At 37.3% G+C, this 15,463-nt stretch overlaps 1 protein-coding gene across 1 annotated transcript; it reads right to left on the bottom strand.

The window, feature by feature from the left end:
* Positions 1-351: 351 nt before the first annotated feature.
* LOC106669930 (polycomb group protein Psc-like) lies at positions 352-7,494 on the bottom strand. The gene is made up of 8 exons (XM_024229935.1): positions 7,360-7,494; positions 4,505-4,601; positions 4,248-4,445; positions 4,117-4,171; positions 3,577-3,678; positions 3,436-3,516; positions 2,928-3,370; positions 352-2,807 (listed from the first exon to the last, which is right to left on the bottom strand). The coding sequence occupies exons 1-8, from the start codon at positions 7,469-7,471 to the stop codon at positions 1,202-1,204; spliced, it is 2,694 nt and encodes an 897-aa protein (XP_024085703.1). The 5' UTR covers positions 7,472-7,494; the 3' UTR covers positions 352-1,201.
* Positions 7,495-15,463: the final 7,969 nt, after the last annotated feature.

Genomic DNA, 15,463 nt, shown 5'->3' with positions numbered 1-15,463 from the left:
GCCCTGAAGATGATCTCAATAAAGATCGAAACGTTGGCACGATAAAGAAAATGTTTTTCTCAAACCTACATCACACCAGACCGCATCTCACGATTTCTGAATACTTATTAAACTAAACTTAAACCAAACAACTTTTTTTTATCATTGTCATCATCAGTGATTCTTTTATATTTTTCCTATTATTTTCTATTTTGTTCGTATGAAACTTCAGTACCTGACGTTTTCCACGGGTTGAAACCATTTCCTCAGGAAGTGCCGGCCCGGTTGGACGCCGATCCGCTGGAAAACCGTACGAGTTTCCCTTTTTTTCCCCAAAACACAAGGTTTCACCGAATAAAACAATTTTCGCCAATAAACATTTTATTTAAATAATACACCCTATATGGCGTACAGAGTAAATATTGTATACATAGACGTAAAAAATTTTAATGACCTAAATGTTAAATCTACGCCGTTTTGAAAAACCGAAAATAATAAACCATACATTTGACTTTTAAAATGATACGTTTTACAATATATTAAAATCAGACAATATATTAACACTCAGACCGATAAAACAAACTTATAATACAACAATGGAACAATCGTAATAGGACAAATAACATAAAACCAAGGGGAAGCATAAATTTTAACACATTCAATAACAAAAAAATTAAAAGAAAAACTGTACTATTCCTTTTTTAGGAAGGATTTATTACATGTATTACTGTGTGAGTAATATTAATAAGTCATACCCTACTAACAATTTGGTTGTTGTTTAATAAAGTACTTTTTTTTAAAGTATGCACTAACACACTAATAATCCATTCACTCACTATGCTAAACAGTATTATTTGAATCGTTTTATAATTTACAATAAATATTCACTTTCTAAAAGAGATAAATAAAATTAACAATAATTTACATATAAGGTTTTATACTAAAATTTACATCTTGTACGTGCAAAGATAACAATAATAATTTTCAAAATTTATAATTACGTAAATGATGTTAGTTTTTTTACAATATATACTTTTCCAATAAATTCATTTCGATATTTACAATGAAGGCAGTCTTCGCTTTAATTAGTGATGGAACTAAACGAGAAGCAAAATTAATTGTGTAATGTTTTGTACTGAATTTTTTTTTCTAATAGAGACTAGACTATTATCTAATTTTTATTTAATTTATCACTCTTCTTGGAAAGTGAGTTTAACTGCCATCATTTGATGGCGTAGCCCGCCTCGACGGCAGCTTTGACGGATAGGCCAGCGGCGACTTTTTCGATGTTTTTAGTCATACTTTCTATCCTTCTTAGAGAATTGATGGGAACACCCGGAGGCGGGACGGTCCTGCCGTTCATGTTGTGTTGTCTGAACATGAGGGCGGATGGATTTGGAATCTGCCTCACGCTTTGATTCGGGACGGGCTTGATCGTCCTCTGGTTCTGGTAGGCCATCTGGAGCGACGGCACTTTGCTGTTGAGACCGATGGCCGGAGGGACGGGGATTTTGAGGGTGGGCGGCGGTTCCTGGGACATCATGTTCCTCACGTGAACGGCCGTGTCGGAGAGGGTGACGAGGTTGCGCATCGCGGATTCGACGTCGGGCGATTTCCTGGAGGATTTCCCGGAGAGGTCTAGGGCTCCGCTTTCGTCGTGGGAACTGGCTTTTGTCGCCGGGACGAGCGGGGGAGGAGAGCTTTTGGGACCGAATGCGACGTTTTTGCCCAACCGGGAGAGAGGGATCGATGGAGGCGTCGGCCGGATGACTTTCTTCACCTCGACGGGCTTCGTCTCGCAATCGGAAGCCTTTTTCGGCGCGTTCACAAGCATGATTTCCAAAGAGGGCCGTTTCGAATCCACTCCGTTGCTATTGTTCCGGTGCATGAGCAACTTCTGCTGTTCCATTTGGCGTTTTTCAGCGGCTGTTATCTTGCTCACTGTGATCGAAGAAGGAGGCATTTTGATCGGTTCCGCTTTGACGGAACCGTTCTGTTTCGGCATTATCGGCTGGGACTTGGGCGACACGCATACTTTGGGGCTTGCCGCCGGCTTCGGCGGTGGGCTCATTTTCGGCGATGGGGGGCTCGGAGACGGCTTCTGCTGGCGGATCGTTTGCCTGATCGGTGGCATTTTTTCTTTAACCAAAATTTCATTTTTTGTTTTTACCGCGTCTATTTTATTATTATTGGCCGCGTCGACGACTTTTTTCGCTTCTTCTTCCTTCTGTTTTTGATCGACTTTTTCCGAATGCTTGTCGTGCTTATGACCGTAGCCGTTTTCTTTGATTTCCTTCTTGTCTTCATTCGGATCAACTACGCTATATTTCGGTTTGTTAATATCCGTCAACTTAATTTTCAGCTTCATTATGTCGTTTTCGGATGAGTGGAGTATGGTAGCCGCGGGCGGAGAATCCCTCTTTCTGTCGTGGTGCCTGTGGTGATGATGATGTTTCGCTTTTTTGTTCTTTTTCTTCTCCTTCCTACGTTCTTCGGATTTCGACTGGACATAACGGACTTCTTTTATTGGTTCTTCCTCGATTTGTTCTTCTTCGACCAAATCTTCTTCTGGTGTCGTTATTTGCAGTCTTTCCTCCTCTTCTTCATCTACCTCCATAGCCTCGATTTCCTCGACTTCTTCCTCGACCTCTTCTACTATATCGTCGTCGTCTCCTTCGATAACCCGGTTCCTGTTATTATGTATATAGTTTCGGTTATCTTTCTGTTTGTTCTTAGCAGCTTCAGCGGTCTGTTTTTCCTTCTCTCTTTCTTTTCTCAACGCTTTCTCCTCCTTTTCTTTTTCTCTGCGCGCCCTTTCTTCTTCTTTCCTGGCCTTTTCTTCGGCCTTCTCTTTCTCCTTTCGAAGTTTTTCCTCTTGTTTTTCTTTTTCTCTTCTTAGTATTTTTTCCTCTTGTTTTTCTTTTTCTTTTCTTAATTTTTCTTCTTGCTTCTCTTTTTCTTTCTTGACTTTCTCTTCGTATATCAATCTTTCTTTCTCTTTCTTCAGGAGCCTCTCTTCTTTCTCTTTGTCGACGACAGGTTCGGCTATTTTAGCCTTCTTGATTTCGGGTTCGTCGGCGGGTTCTTTTTCCCTGTTTTCCGTTTTCTCCTGAACCAAACTCCTTTTCAGATGGCCGTTGGTGTTTTCGGTTCCGTTCTTCTTCGGCTTGGACGACTCGACTTTATTATTTTCACCTTCGTGAAAGCTCAGCCTCTTCACGGGCGCGCTTGTGGCCGGAGGACACAACTGAGCCTCCTTCTTACCTTCCGATTCGTTCTTGGCAGCCTGAGAAACCCCGTTGTCACGGACCGACACGAGGTCTTTATTAGGAACTATCTGCGCCATGGAATTTCTCTGAAGTAGGCGAAATTTAAATCTCATAGGTGATGCCTGAAATTTTTAAATTTATGTGTTAAAAATATGTTTTAGGTCGGGGGAAGGACTTTTTAACTTACCCTATTCCAAGAGAAAGTATAAGCCACGTCCATTAGTGAAAAGTCATCGGTCAAAATTTCTCCGGCGTAAATTATATCAACCTGGACAACATAAACAAATTAATTAATATTGTTTTTTTAAAGACCATTGGTATATCTTACGTTGTGATCGTGACTGAGGCCGTATTTCATGCGAAGGAACTTCTTCAGATGGGACATCGTCACCGCAGCAGGACATTGCAAATATCTTCTGTGGTGGATTGCCTACGATAAAATATAAGAGTTAAAACATACAATTTAAATAATTTTTAAGAGAAAATTTAAAAGAGTTTCTGGTTGGAGGAAAATAAGGTAGTCAGTTAAATATAATAAATTTCGTAGGGTAAATATAATGATTATGTAGTTTTTTTATTTTGGATTCAATTTTAATTATACAAAGATTTAGGATAAACTACTGTTAAATAGGCGGGGATATTACAAGGAGTTTCTTGCCGGCATGATCTATGAGCTTTTAATTGGTCACGTTTACAAAGGTATTCCAAAAGCACGAACAATACCGTGGGAACCTGGGTGCCGGGGATTTTTTTCTCTACTTAATCAGAAGGTTCCGACGGAACACAACTTCAGGAAGTTCACTCTGTGGGTGTTTTAAGTAGCACGTGTCTGTCTGGTTTGTAAGGAAAAAAAGGCAGAACAATTTACCTGTTTATCGGCGGCCCCTTCTTCCGAATCACTCCCACTCGACTCTTCATCTTTTCTATATATAAAAAAAAAGTTTTAGTTTTATTATTTTATGGTAAAGATTTTTGGTTTATTTGGTTTGGAAGACTTACATGCAGTTGACGAACTCCAAAGAAAGACTGATGGAATCTTCGGGGGAGAAATAAGCATCCCCGACGGGAAATTCACCGCAGTCAGGATCCGAGCTGGGTCCACCCAATTCCGAGTAGTATTTCCTCCTTCTTGCCATTTCCCTTCCGTACAGGCCGGGTATGAGTTTATAAACGAGTTGTTGCAACGTTGAGTCACATCTGATGACAAGAACAAAAATCAGTATTGACGGTCTTCCACTGATAAGAAATTAACCGACCTGACGCTAAGAAGAGGGTTGTTCTTATGCAGTTGGACATCGCAGATAGGGCAGAACTTGCTCTTCTCCAAATACTTCACGAGGCACGACCTGCAAACTGAAAAAAAACATGTTAATTCCAAAGTCGAAACTTACTGGTTCTGGCGTGACCCTGGGAGCTTGAGACCCAACTGGGCGGACCTGTTTTATACTCGACTAGGGGTTGTTCCCATGTATAACTATTTTCAGCCCTAGGTAAAAAAAAAACAACCAACACCTTTAGTGATTGTTTAAGGCTAGGGACAAGTAACTACACAAGGTCACGCGATTATAAATCGTAATCTCACAATAAAACTGTTAAGACTGTCGACGGTGACGTGGGTCGGCATCACGTCCCAGCACGTGTACTACTTTACAATTGAATAAAATATATAGAAACAGTAAATACGACGGCTCAATTGGAACAACTTTTTAAACGTGTTTGTTCAAGGGTTGTCGAGTGAAAAGAGAAAAAGGGCCTGGCACGACTATGTCTTCGGGTCGATATCTGCCCTCTCTTTCCACACACCTCATCCTCTGAGAGTCCTTTTGTGTGGAATCGCTTTGAAATTACGAAACTGCACCACAGACGTACTAAATTACAGCCCAATTTGGATTTCCAATGATAGTTTTCATATTTTTATCCAATTACCAAAAAAGAGAAAAAAAACAACAGATTTCTGATGAGCGAAAAAGAGGTGAAACGACCAATATAACATATAATTAAGACAAATATTTTAAAACTGTTTTAGTAATTCCTTATTAAAAACGCATAACAAATAAAGACTAGTAAAATTCAAAAATTAAATAAACAGCTTTGGGGAAAATTTGTACTAGTTCATCCCTAGTCATGCTATCTTCCCAGTTGGTTCAACTACATGCATTGTAGTCATTTCTTGTCATCGTCCTAGTAATCGGATAGTGTAGATTATATAGTCGATTAGTAAAAGAGTGAAAGTTGAAGATGTACATGTAAAATCTACGGAGCACACCTCGTTCCTAGTAAAATTAATAGATCGCCTTAAAAAGAGCATCCTGCAAGATGGAGGTTGTTTTAGGCATCTGGTCCGCCTAATATAAGCTGTTTTGGTCTGTTAAGTTTCATCATTTCGCCATCTTAAGTGGTAAATTATTATGTTCCTTTGGGCTAATTCGCTCGTCATTTTTATTCCAGTTAGGAAGAGAGGAATAATCATTTTGGAGAGGTGTTTCTTCGTTTGGCCAAATCCAGTGTTTGGTCTGTTATTATTCCAGTTACGCCCAAAACTGATGCCTGTTTCGGCGCATCCGGGTCCGCCCATACTCGCTATTTTGGTATAGTTCCCTTGTAATTTTTATTCCACTTCAGAAAAGAAAAATATTTCTTCATTTAGATACTCCTTGTTTGCCTCTTAAATTGCTAGTTGTTTCCAGACTTGTTGGCTGTTTCCGAGCATCATGGTCCCTCTATTCTCGCTCTTTTGGTCTAATGCTGTTGTAATTGTTATTCTATTTAAAAAGATTCAATTATTTTAGCAACGCGTTTCTTTTTTTTTCAGTAGTTTGCCAGTTATACTGCCAGTTGTGTCCAGACCTGTTGGCTGTTTCCGAGCATCCAGGTCCGCCTATTCTATGTTTTTATAGAAGATTTTTATAGAAATTGGATAGTTTGCTGAGGTCTGGAACTTTATGAACTGTAGTTTGGACTAGTATCTCCTGGTCAGCCTACCCTCGCTGTTTTGGTCGGTTTGGGTCTGATCAACCATCGTGATGCCGGTGTATTCGGGTTTGTTGTTTTGTCAAGTTATGTCTGTTTTATACATTTGTGTAGTATGAAGGTGTGTGTGTCGATAACGCTTTTGTCCAGTTGATCACCAAGGACAAACCCACCACTGTCAGATGCCTAGGCAGAGCAAAACAGCGCGGATTGACAGTCCAGGATGATCCATGATCCAAATTACAAGGGCCCGAAGTTCTCCAGGAGATAATTTAAATTGGGTATTTTCTTGAGGTCTATGACGTGAAATCTTGTAGTTTGGTCACGTATCTCCTGGTCCGCCTATTCTTGCTGTTTCGTTTAGTCAGAAGTTAACATTTGTATATTTGTATAATGTGGTATGTGTCGACTTGGCTTTTGTCCAGTTGATTGTACCAAGGGCAAACCTGACTCTAAAACAGCGAGGATTGACGGACCATTTTTATGCAGTGTTCTTTGTAAAAACTAAAGTGCAGATTAGGGGTGATCAACATCGATATTATGTTGGTCAGATTAGGATAATTTCATTGATGATAGGAACATAACAAAAGTGGCCCTTTGCAATTCGGCATTGTTTGCCCGTCTTAAATATTCACAGGCTTAAATTTACAAAGAGGAGACGAAGCGGAGACAATAAATATTTATGTCGATCAATTATTCAAAAAAGTAATTTGCCGAGGACCGTACGGCACGCTAAACCGGTGCGAGACGAATGCACTATTCAGGCGTCCGTCCACGTCAAAGACCGTTGAAACATGTATGTCCGTTTCTGGTAAAAAGTTCGTCAATAAATGAAAGAGCTTGTGGTCATTCCGGATTAATACCGGCTTCCGCTTTATGCTTCCTTTCAAATTACCGTCCCGTCCTTTTACCCTGGAAAACACACGTTTTTAAAGGATACCGATCGACGATTATCGGGCGGGACGGGGATTGACGTGAGGCACGACAACTCTAAACACATAATGCTTTTCTTTTACCGTCACGGATGGATTTTGACGTCTCGTAACGGACAACTGACAAAATATTTTCCCAGTTCTAAAGACAGTTTCGAAAGTCAAAAGGGGCCGATGTTACGTATAAATAGAAATTCTGGTCTACTTACACGAATGCAGGCATTCGACGATGGTCGTGGCTTCGATAAAATATCCGCTGCAGAGGACGCATATTAAATGAGGATTTATCTCCCTCACGAGTGTCCGCCGCCGCAGTTTCATCCTGAAATAAACGAGTGAAAATATCAGCTACAATAAAACCTTTTATGGAATACCATAAATCATATAATAATAGTGCACACCAAACAACACGGGCAATAAATTTATACAAAACGCAAGAAATAATATATTCTATTTCTTATACGCAATGAAACATACTGAAGAAGAGTTAAATATTCATTGCAACCATACATTCTTTTTAAAAAATCTAACATGCTAAATAATTCACTAGTTTTAGTGGTCCACTTGACCAATTAATATATTTCAATTAATTAAGGTTTTTAGTTGAGATAAAGTCAGTGTCACGAGCGGGATTCGAAAAATGGCAAAAAGGAGGGAAAATTCAAAAGGTGGGGTTGAGATGGGAAGTTAGTGTCCGAGTGGATCGAGGNATTTCATGGTCCGCTTGACCAATTAATATATTATAATTAATTAAGGTTTTTTGTTGAGATAAAAAAGTCAACGGCAAAAAGGAGGGAAAATTCAAAAGTGCGGTTGAGATGGAGAGTTGGTGTCCGAGTGGATCGAGGTCACGATAGCTCAAATGGCAGAGTAGCGGCGTATCTAGCCGAACATCGTGGGTTCGAATCCCGCTCGAGACACTGACCTTTTTTTCTCAACTAAAAACCTTAATTAATTGAAATGCTAAATAATGTAACATGCTATATTTATCCATTTATGCTTAGTGGTCAAATCGACCATATTGATTATTTCAATTAATTATTCTTTTTATGTAAGGTCTTGATTGAAATGAAAACCTTTTACGGGTTCGAATCCCGCTCGGGACTAGCTTTTTCATCTCAACCAAGACCTTACATAAAAAGAATAATTAATTAAAGTAAAATGCTATATTCACGCAACTGTAATGTCGTATTAAATTTGTGCTGTTAAGATTTCGACAAATTTGTTGAGGAAAGTTACTATTTTTATCTTCTGTTATGGGTGTTTTCATTTGTTTTATTTTCACTTGGTCGGGAAGGCCTTTTCGAACTCCTGAGCCAATTTAGCAATTTTTCTATCCTTTCTCTTATATCACAAGTTTTGTGAGCTATTATTCGTGATTGATAATGATGAAATGATGTTTATGTAATGATAAAGATATGTACAAAAGGCCGAGTTGCTGTTTTAAAAAGTTTAAAAGTTGCTTGAGAATTATTTGATGACAACGTTCCTGCTTTCACCGCCTTTCCAATCCTTTTTCAATCTAAATTCTTTCTTCTTGCACGATACTTATGTTTGTATTATTATATTTTCCTTATTTGCGATTGTTTGTCGGTTGTTTATTTTGTCAACCGTGTCCTTTTGTACGAAGTGATGAATTTATATTTTGGTCTTCTCCGAGTATCTCCTTTTACCTAGCTTTGTTGTCCAGGTTCAATGGTAAATTTTAACCGACTTATTAAGTTATTTTGTTAACTTTGTCATTTAAAATAATGAATCTAGATTTTGGTCGTCTCCGAGCAACCTGGGACGCCTAATCCTCGGTGTTTTTGCCTGTCGCCATTCGATATTTCACCACCTTCAAAAAATATAAACATTTTGGTAGGAAGAGACTTGCCTTTCGACCATTTTGGTCTTCCTGTTTGTGAGTCATTATTCGTGATTAATAAACAGGTTTTTTTTGTAATGGCAAAAATAATAAAAAATACTTCAACATGTATAAAAGTTGTTGAGATTCTGCTTTGACCACCTTTACAATTCTTCCTTTTTTAAATTTAAATTCCTTCTTGTTGAATTTTATGTTTAAGGCTTATTGAACTTCACAGTGCTTTAGATAAACTGTTTTTTGTTTTGTTTTCGAGCTCCCCAGTCAAAAAAAAATTGAAAAAACAAATACTCCAAATTGAAGTTAAAAGGGTTAATTTGGAATTAAAAAACGTTAATTTGAAATTAAAAAGGGTTAATTTTGTAATGAATAAAAACCCTAATTTGTAGTTAAAAAAGATTAATATTAAAGGATTAATTTAGAATAAAAAATCCGCTAATTTGATGNATCCAACGTTGAGATGAAAAAGTGTCACTATTTCTTATGTGAGAAATTAGGCGGGGTTTGCGCTCCCCAAGCAATGCACCCTTCTGACTTATACATTCTTTCTCACTGCCCCTGTGATTGAGTTGCTACTTTTTGTTGAGTTTTGGTCCTTAGGTTATTTTGGGTCTTATTACTGCGAATAGCAAATGGGCCATTTTCGGTTTTAATCCCTAAGATTTGGTAGGGTTCTTTTTGTGATCATAATAAACAGGCGTTAAAAACTGGTTAATAAAGTTGAAAAATTATTAAAAAGTGTAATTAGTAATCGCAAAAGTTTCATAGAAGAAGCATTTGTAAATAGCATTTTGGTTATAATTTTTTAAAATTTTGTTTTAAGTATAAAGGACACAGTGAAGCTTGCGAAGAAAGGTATAGGAAAAATAAGAATCCAGTTATATTTTATTTTTTATAATTTCTTAAATTCCTAATATATTGTGGATAATATTTAAAGAAAAAGTAGTCAATAAAAACGAAAATGATTGTTTAGAAATCGTGAGATGCGGTCTGGTGTGAAGTAGGTGTCAGAAAGAATTTTCTTTATCGTGCCAACGTTTCGATCTTTATTGAAATCATCTTCAGGGCCTAGGATTTACAAGCATTGTTTTCATTTAACAAATACATGTAGGATGTGGAAAAAAGTTAATTTATACAATGCCAAAAAATATTTTTATATTCAATCAAAGTATTTCTACTCATTCAAAGTATTTTTTGTGAACAAATACATGTATTAAATGTAAACAATGTTTGTAAATCCCTGAAGGTGATCGCAATAAAGATCGAAACGTTGGCATGATAAAGAAAATGTTTTTTTGAAACCTACGTCACACCAGACAGCATCTCACGATTTCCAAAAATAATAAATAATGTATTGCGCATAATTAGGCAAAACTGCCTGAGTAAATAGGTTTTAAAACTATTGATCTCTTCTTGCTTATAGTGTTTTGTATTTTTAGCCTGGCAATTGCCTCAAGTGGCAAATTATCTACTAGCAGAGTATTTTCTTTGCAGTTTAGGCATATTTGAGGGCCAATTGAGCAGTACTGCCCAAGCCAATTAGCCAATGGCGTGAGCGGAAATGAGCAGATTTCGTCGAGAGGGTTCAAGGGCCGGATATATAATTACAAATACACAACTGACAGGGGGTTGATATACACGGAGCTGCCCCTTCCACGGATCGACCCCTCGTTTCATTATCACTCCATCTCTCTCTCTTCATCCCCCATCCGTGGTTAACTGGAAGCCAGAGGGTGAGCAGGTTGATTTCATTCCACCCTTTTCATTATTTCCCACTCTGAATACTATTCGTTTCGAAAACATCAAACGGTTCGATACACACATATCAAGACTAAATTTAAAGTAGAAAAATAATCACTTTATAAATCTATCAAAAAACTTACTTTTTAGTGTAGCAAAGATTTTTGACACAAGCTACTCGTACCGGACTATAAAAATGCCATTTTTGAAGAAAACATGAAAATAATGCGAAGATGAGAATTTAATATATAAGGGAAAGCTCCTTTAGAATTGTTTTACAAGTTCAGTATCTCGGGGTTTGAGGGAGGAAGACTTAATTGAGGGATGGGGGTGAAATTCCCTATTCTCTCTCCGACCCCTCTTTGCTCACCCTCTATAACATCAAATCATATCTCTTTAGGGTTTTATATTTCAATTTTTTTTTCTCAGTAATGTACATTCTTTTGTGTACGTATCCGTGCAGAAAATCGGCTATAGGGGTGTAGACGTGATTATTTCCTTCTAGCACCTGGGTATAAATTAAACAAATTTTAAACTATGTTCTGAGTCTTCTTCACTGACTCATTCCAATCAAATTTGCAAGGAAAACGTGATAGACATACTTTACAAACAGACTACAAAGCTTTATAATGGAACTAGATTTCAGTGTGGTATGATTTTTTCTAATTAATTTGGTCTCCCTAATCTAGCTGTTTTGGTCCGCCAGTTTCTTGCTTTCACTTATTTATTGGTGGTACCATTTCTTATGTGAGTTTTGTCTTTTTATTTTTAAACATAACGACAAATCCACATGTATTTAATATAGTCATAATTGACCTATTAATAATTTTAATTAATTATAGTTTTATCTTACGTCGAGATGAAAAAATGTCACTATTTCTTATGTGAGTTTCGTCCTTTTATTTTTAAACATAAGGAAAATCCACATATGTATTTAGTAGTCATAATTGACCTATTAATAATTTTAATTAATTATACTTTTAATCCAACGTTGAGATGAAAAAGTGTCACTATTTCTTATGTGAGTTTTGTCCTTTTATTTTCAAACATAAGGACAGATCCACATAATTATTTAGTAGTCATAATTGACCTATTAATAATTTTAATTAATTATACATTTAATCTAATGTTGAGATGAAAAAGTGTCAGGAGCGAGATATACACTAACTTTTTTAACTCAACCAATACCTTAGATTGAAAGTATAATTAATTAAAATAAGGACAACTCTTTCACTGTAGTTGTCGAGAGGTTTAAATGGGTAACAAGAACAAAATAATGCAAATAAAAGCAGACTAAAACGACCAGATCTCATTGCACATGCAAACACGTCGTCGTTTTATTTTAATCATGAATCATGAAAAAGGTATACCAAATATAAATTGAACCAATAAATGTCAGTAGTTATTAAATAAATATTGATATTTGACTAGAATTTTTTTTGGCATGTTTTGTTTTGTTCACGTATCCTTTGAAATGATGAATCTATATTTTGGTCCGCCTATTCTCGCTGTTTTATACTGTGGCGTTTCGGTATTTCGCCAATATAAACATTTTGGTTTGTCTGTCCTCGTTATTTTGGCCTGTTTGATTGTTTGCAGCATTTAATTAATGTCGATGGTATGTGTGTTAACCGTGTTTTTTTGTAAGTGTCCGAAGATGAATTTATTTTTTGGTCATCTCCGAGCATCCCAGTTGTGCAACGCAGACCGGCTTTACGCTAGGTCCAGTGGTTCGTCTGTCTTATTTGGTCATGTTTGTCCTTTGAAATGATGAATCTATATTTTTATCAATCCTCCCTGATTTTCTTAGTCGCCTTTCGATATTTCGCCATTTTCAAAAAATACAACATTTTGGTCTCGAATTTTCACTTCGAGCATTTCAGTCTGCCTCTCCTCGCTGGCGTGGCCTGTTTGAATCTTTTCTTGTTTTCAGTAGTTAGTCCGTTTATTCTGTCAACTTTGACCGTTTGTAGGTGTGCGATTAATTTATATTTTCGTCGCTTCCGAGCTTCCTGGTCCGCCTAGCCTCGCTGTTTTTGGTTCTGTCCGACGCGTCCAGCATTTCGCCAGCGTCAGTGGCTTGTCTGTGTCTTATTTTGCCAACTTTGTATAATTCTGCTAAGTTATGAGCCTATTATGTTGATCATTTCCGACTATCCTGACCCATCTTTGTTTTCGCCTGCTAGGCAACTTATTATGGCATTTGGTTAGTCAGTGGTTGGTCTTGAGACGTATCCTTTTAAATGTCTACGAAATGATGAAGCTGTATTCTGACCGTTCTTGAACAAACTTATGGACATATTCTTGATTTGTTTTGTTATGCTCAATTTTCGACATTGGCCCGTCATCAATTGTAGGCCTGCGGTATTTAGGCAACCGTGGCCTTTATACTTCTATGAAGTTAATTTTTTTTTATCGTTTCCAACATCCTGAACCATTGATTTGTTTCTACTGGGCACTTTTTGGCATATTTAGCCATCTTCAGTGGTTGGGTCGTGTTTTTCAGATTAATAAATCTTCGAGGAGATGAACATGTAGTTTGGGCATCTTCGATCAAACTGCACCCTCTGTCAGATAATGTTAGCATTTTTTTTTATCGTGTCTGTTTTTCAGGTCTGTAGGTCTTCTATGAGATGGAGTTGTAGTTTGGGCGTCTTCGATCATACTACACCCTCTGTCAGATAATATTAGCATTTTTTTTATCGTGTCCGTTTTTCAGGTCTATAGGTCTTCTATGAGATGGAGTTGTAGTTTGGGCGTTTTCGATCATACTGCATCCTCTGTCAGATAATGTTAACTTTTTTTTTATCGTGTCCGTTTTTCAGTCTAGGTCTTCTATGGGGTGGAGTTTTAGTTTGGTCGTCTTGAAGACGATTTTCGTAATTTTGAATCGCATATTTTAACTTTCATAATACGATAGTAAAAACACCAAAACACTTTAAAATAGAAAATAAATTAAAAATCCTTTGTTTAATTGTAATTTATCATCATAAAATATAATATGGGAAAATAACGTGTGATGTGGGTCCGAGTGAACTGTTATCAGCCCGATCATTAATCATTATTGTTTGATGATCTGTTGTTATGTGTCCTTGACTCTGTTGGTCGAAACCTTTCATTACTGAAACGCAAATACGAAAATTCTTTTGTGCCCAAGAGAATAGAAGAATTTTACAGAAGTCTTCTTCACTTAATTAACACTAGAAGATACAAAGGAGAATCACTTCTGCTAAACTGATTTCAGGGCTTGCTCAAAGGCGTTTTCGACCCTGTGTAACAAAAGGGAGGGCGAAAACGCCGGAAGCAGATAAAGGGAAAAGCCCTGGGCTATTAATTGGACCAGTTAAAGGATGAATGGGCCAGCCGGAGGGAACCTGGTACTTTAATAAAAGGAGGAGGGGCGAGGGTGCTTGTGCTTCATATTGAAGCATTCCCGCCAACATCAATTTCTACACGACGTGATAGTTCCATTAGCTCCTCGTCTTCTAATGGTCACACGAGACCCCCTCGGCACTCACTTCATAATCATAATAAAAGCTGACCGGAAATAAGTCTGCGGATCGATTCGTGCAGAGTAATACGTCTTCTGACCTTTTTTCCCTTTAATCAAAGGCGTGAATTTTTTCCCCCCTTTAAACCGATTGTATTCAAAACCCTTTGCTATTCATAAGGAAGGGACCTTTTCCTACCCCCTTTTATGCTATGTGACCGGCAGTCTTTAATGCAATCACGGACAAAAATACATTTCCCCTTGTATAAAATGGTTGTTTCCCTAAACACCCTCGTTCCATGGATATAACACATTAATGCCTGATCTCCCTCCTCTTAATCCCTGTCTAGGTTAATAAATTCCCCTCTTATCTCCCCCTTGCAATCCTCGTTTATAACTTATAATCTCTTAAGCCGGTTTATGCTTCAAAGGTATGTCAACTTCGAGAAAAAAGTAAAAGTATTAGTTTTAATCGTTTTTTTTAATTTTCTGGTTAAATTAAGTTCCTAATTTATCTTTTTATGTAAGGTTTTGGTTGAAATGAAAAAGTTAGTGTCACGAGCGGGGTTCGAACCCAAGACCTTCGGCTCAATACGCCGCTTGAGCTATTTTTTTTAAATTTTCTGGTTAAATTAAGTTCCTAATTTATCTTTTTATGTAAGGTTTTGGTTGAAATGAAAAAGTTAGTGTCACGAGCGGGGTTCGAACCCAAGACCTTCGGCTCAATACGCCGCTTGAGCTATTTTTTTTAAATTTTCTGGTTAAATTAAGTTCCTAATTTATCTTTTTATGTAAGGTTTTGGTTGAAATGAAAAAGTTAGTGTCACGAGCGGGGTTCGAACCCACGACCTTCCGCTCAATACGCCGCTTGAGCTATTGTGACTTCGATCCACTCGGACACCTATCTCAAGTGGTTAGAACAACGGCGAAGGTCGTGGGTTCGAATCTCACTCGTGACACTTTTTCATTTCAACCAAGACCTTACATACAAAGAATAATTAATTGAAAGAAGCAATTTGGTAAATCAGACCGCTAAAAAATAATGGATTATTTTTTACGTTGTCTTGCTCTGCTCCCAAGCTGATAAAAGACTTAGAAATTAAAAAAAGGGAGATCCAAATAAGGTCATTAAGTAAAGAAAAAGTTTCTTCTAGCCAAGCTTTCGGAATATACACTGACAAGAAAAAAATTTCACCCAATTGATTTTTTTTTCATTTTC

This window comes from Cimex lectularius, unplaced genomic scaffold (genome assembly GCF_000648675.2).
Source record: "Cimex lectularius strain Harlan isolate CLEC.00 unplaced genomic scaffold, Clec_2.1 scaffold500, whole genome shotgun sequence".
In the NCBI taxonomy this organism is placed as follows: Eukaryota; Metazoa; Arthropoda; class Insecta; order Hemiptera; family Cimicidae; genus Cimex; species Cimex lectularius.
Note: the sequence above shows the minus strand (reverse complement) of the source record. Positions and strands in the feature narration are given on the sequence as shown.

What these genes read in the sequence shown, in the direction of transcription:
- LOC106669930 (XM_024229935.1), bottom strand. Translation starts at nt 7,471, where the DNA reads ATGAAACTGCGGCGGCGGACACTCGTGAGGGAGATAAATCCTCATTTA. An exon ending in CGTCGAATGCCTGCATTCGT is followed by an intron (nt 4,602 to 7,359) that starts GTAAGTAGACCA and finishes GTTTTTTTTCAG; the next exon opens with TTTGCAGGTCGTGCCTCGTG. An exon ending in GTCAAGAAAGAAAAAGAGAA is followed by an intron (nt 2,808 to 2,927) that starts GCAAGAAGAAAA and finishes AGAAAAGGCCAG; the next exon opens with GAAAGAAGAAGAAAGGGCGC.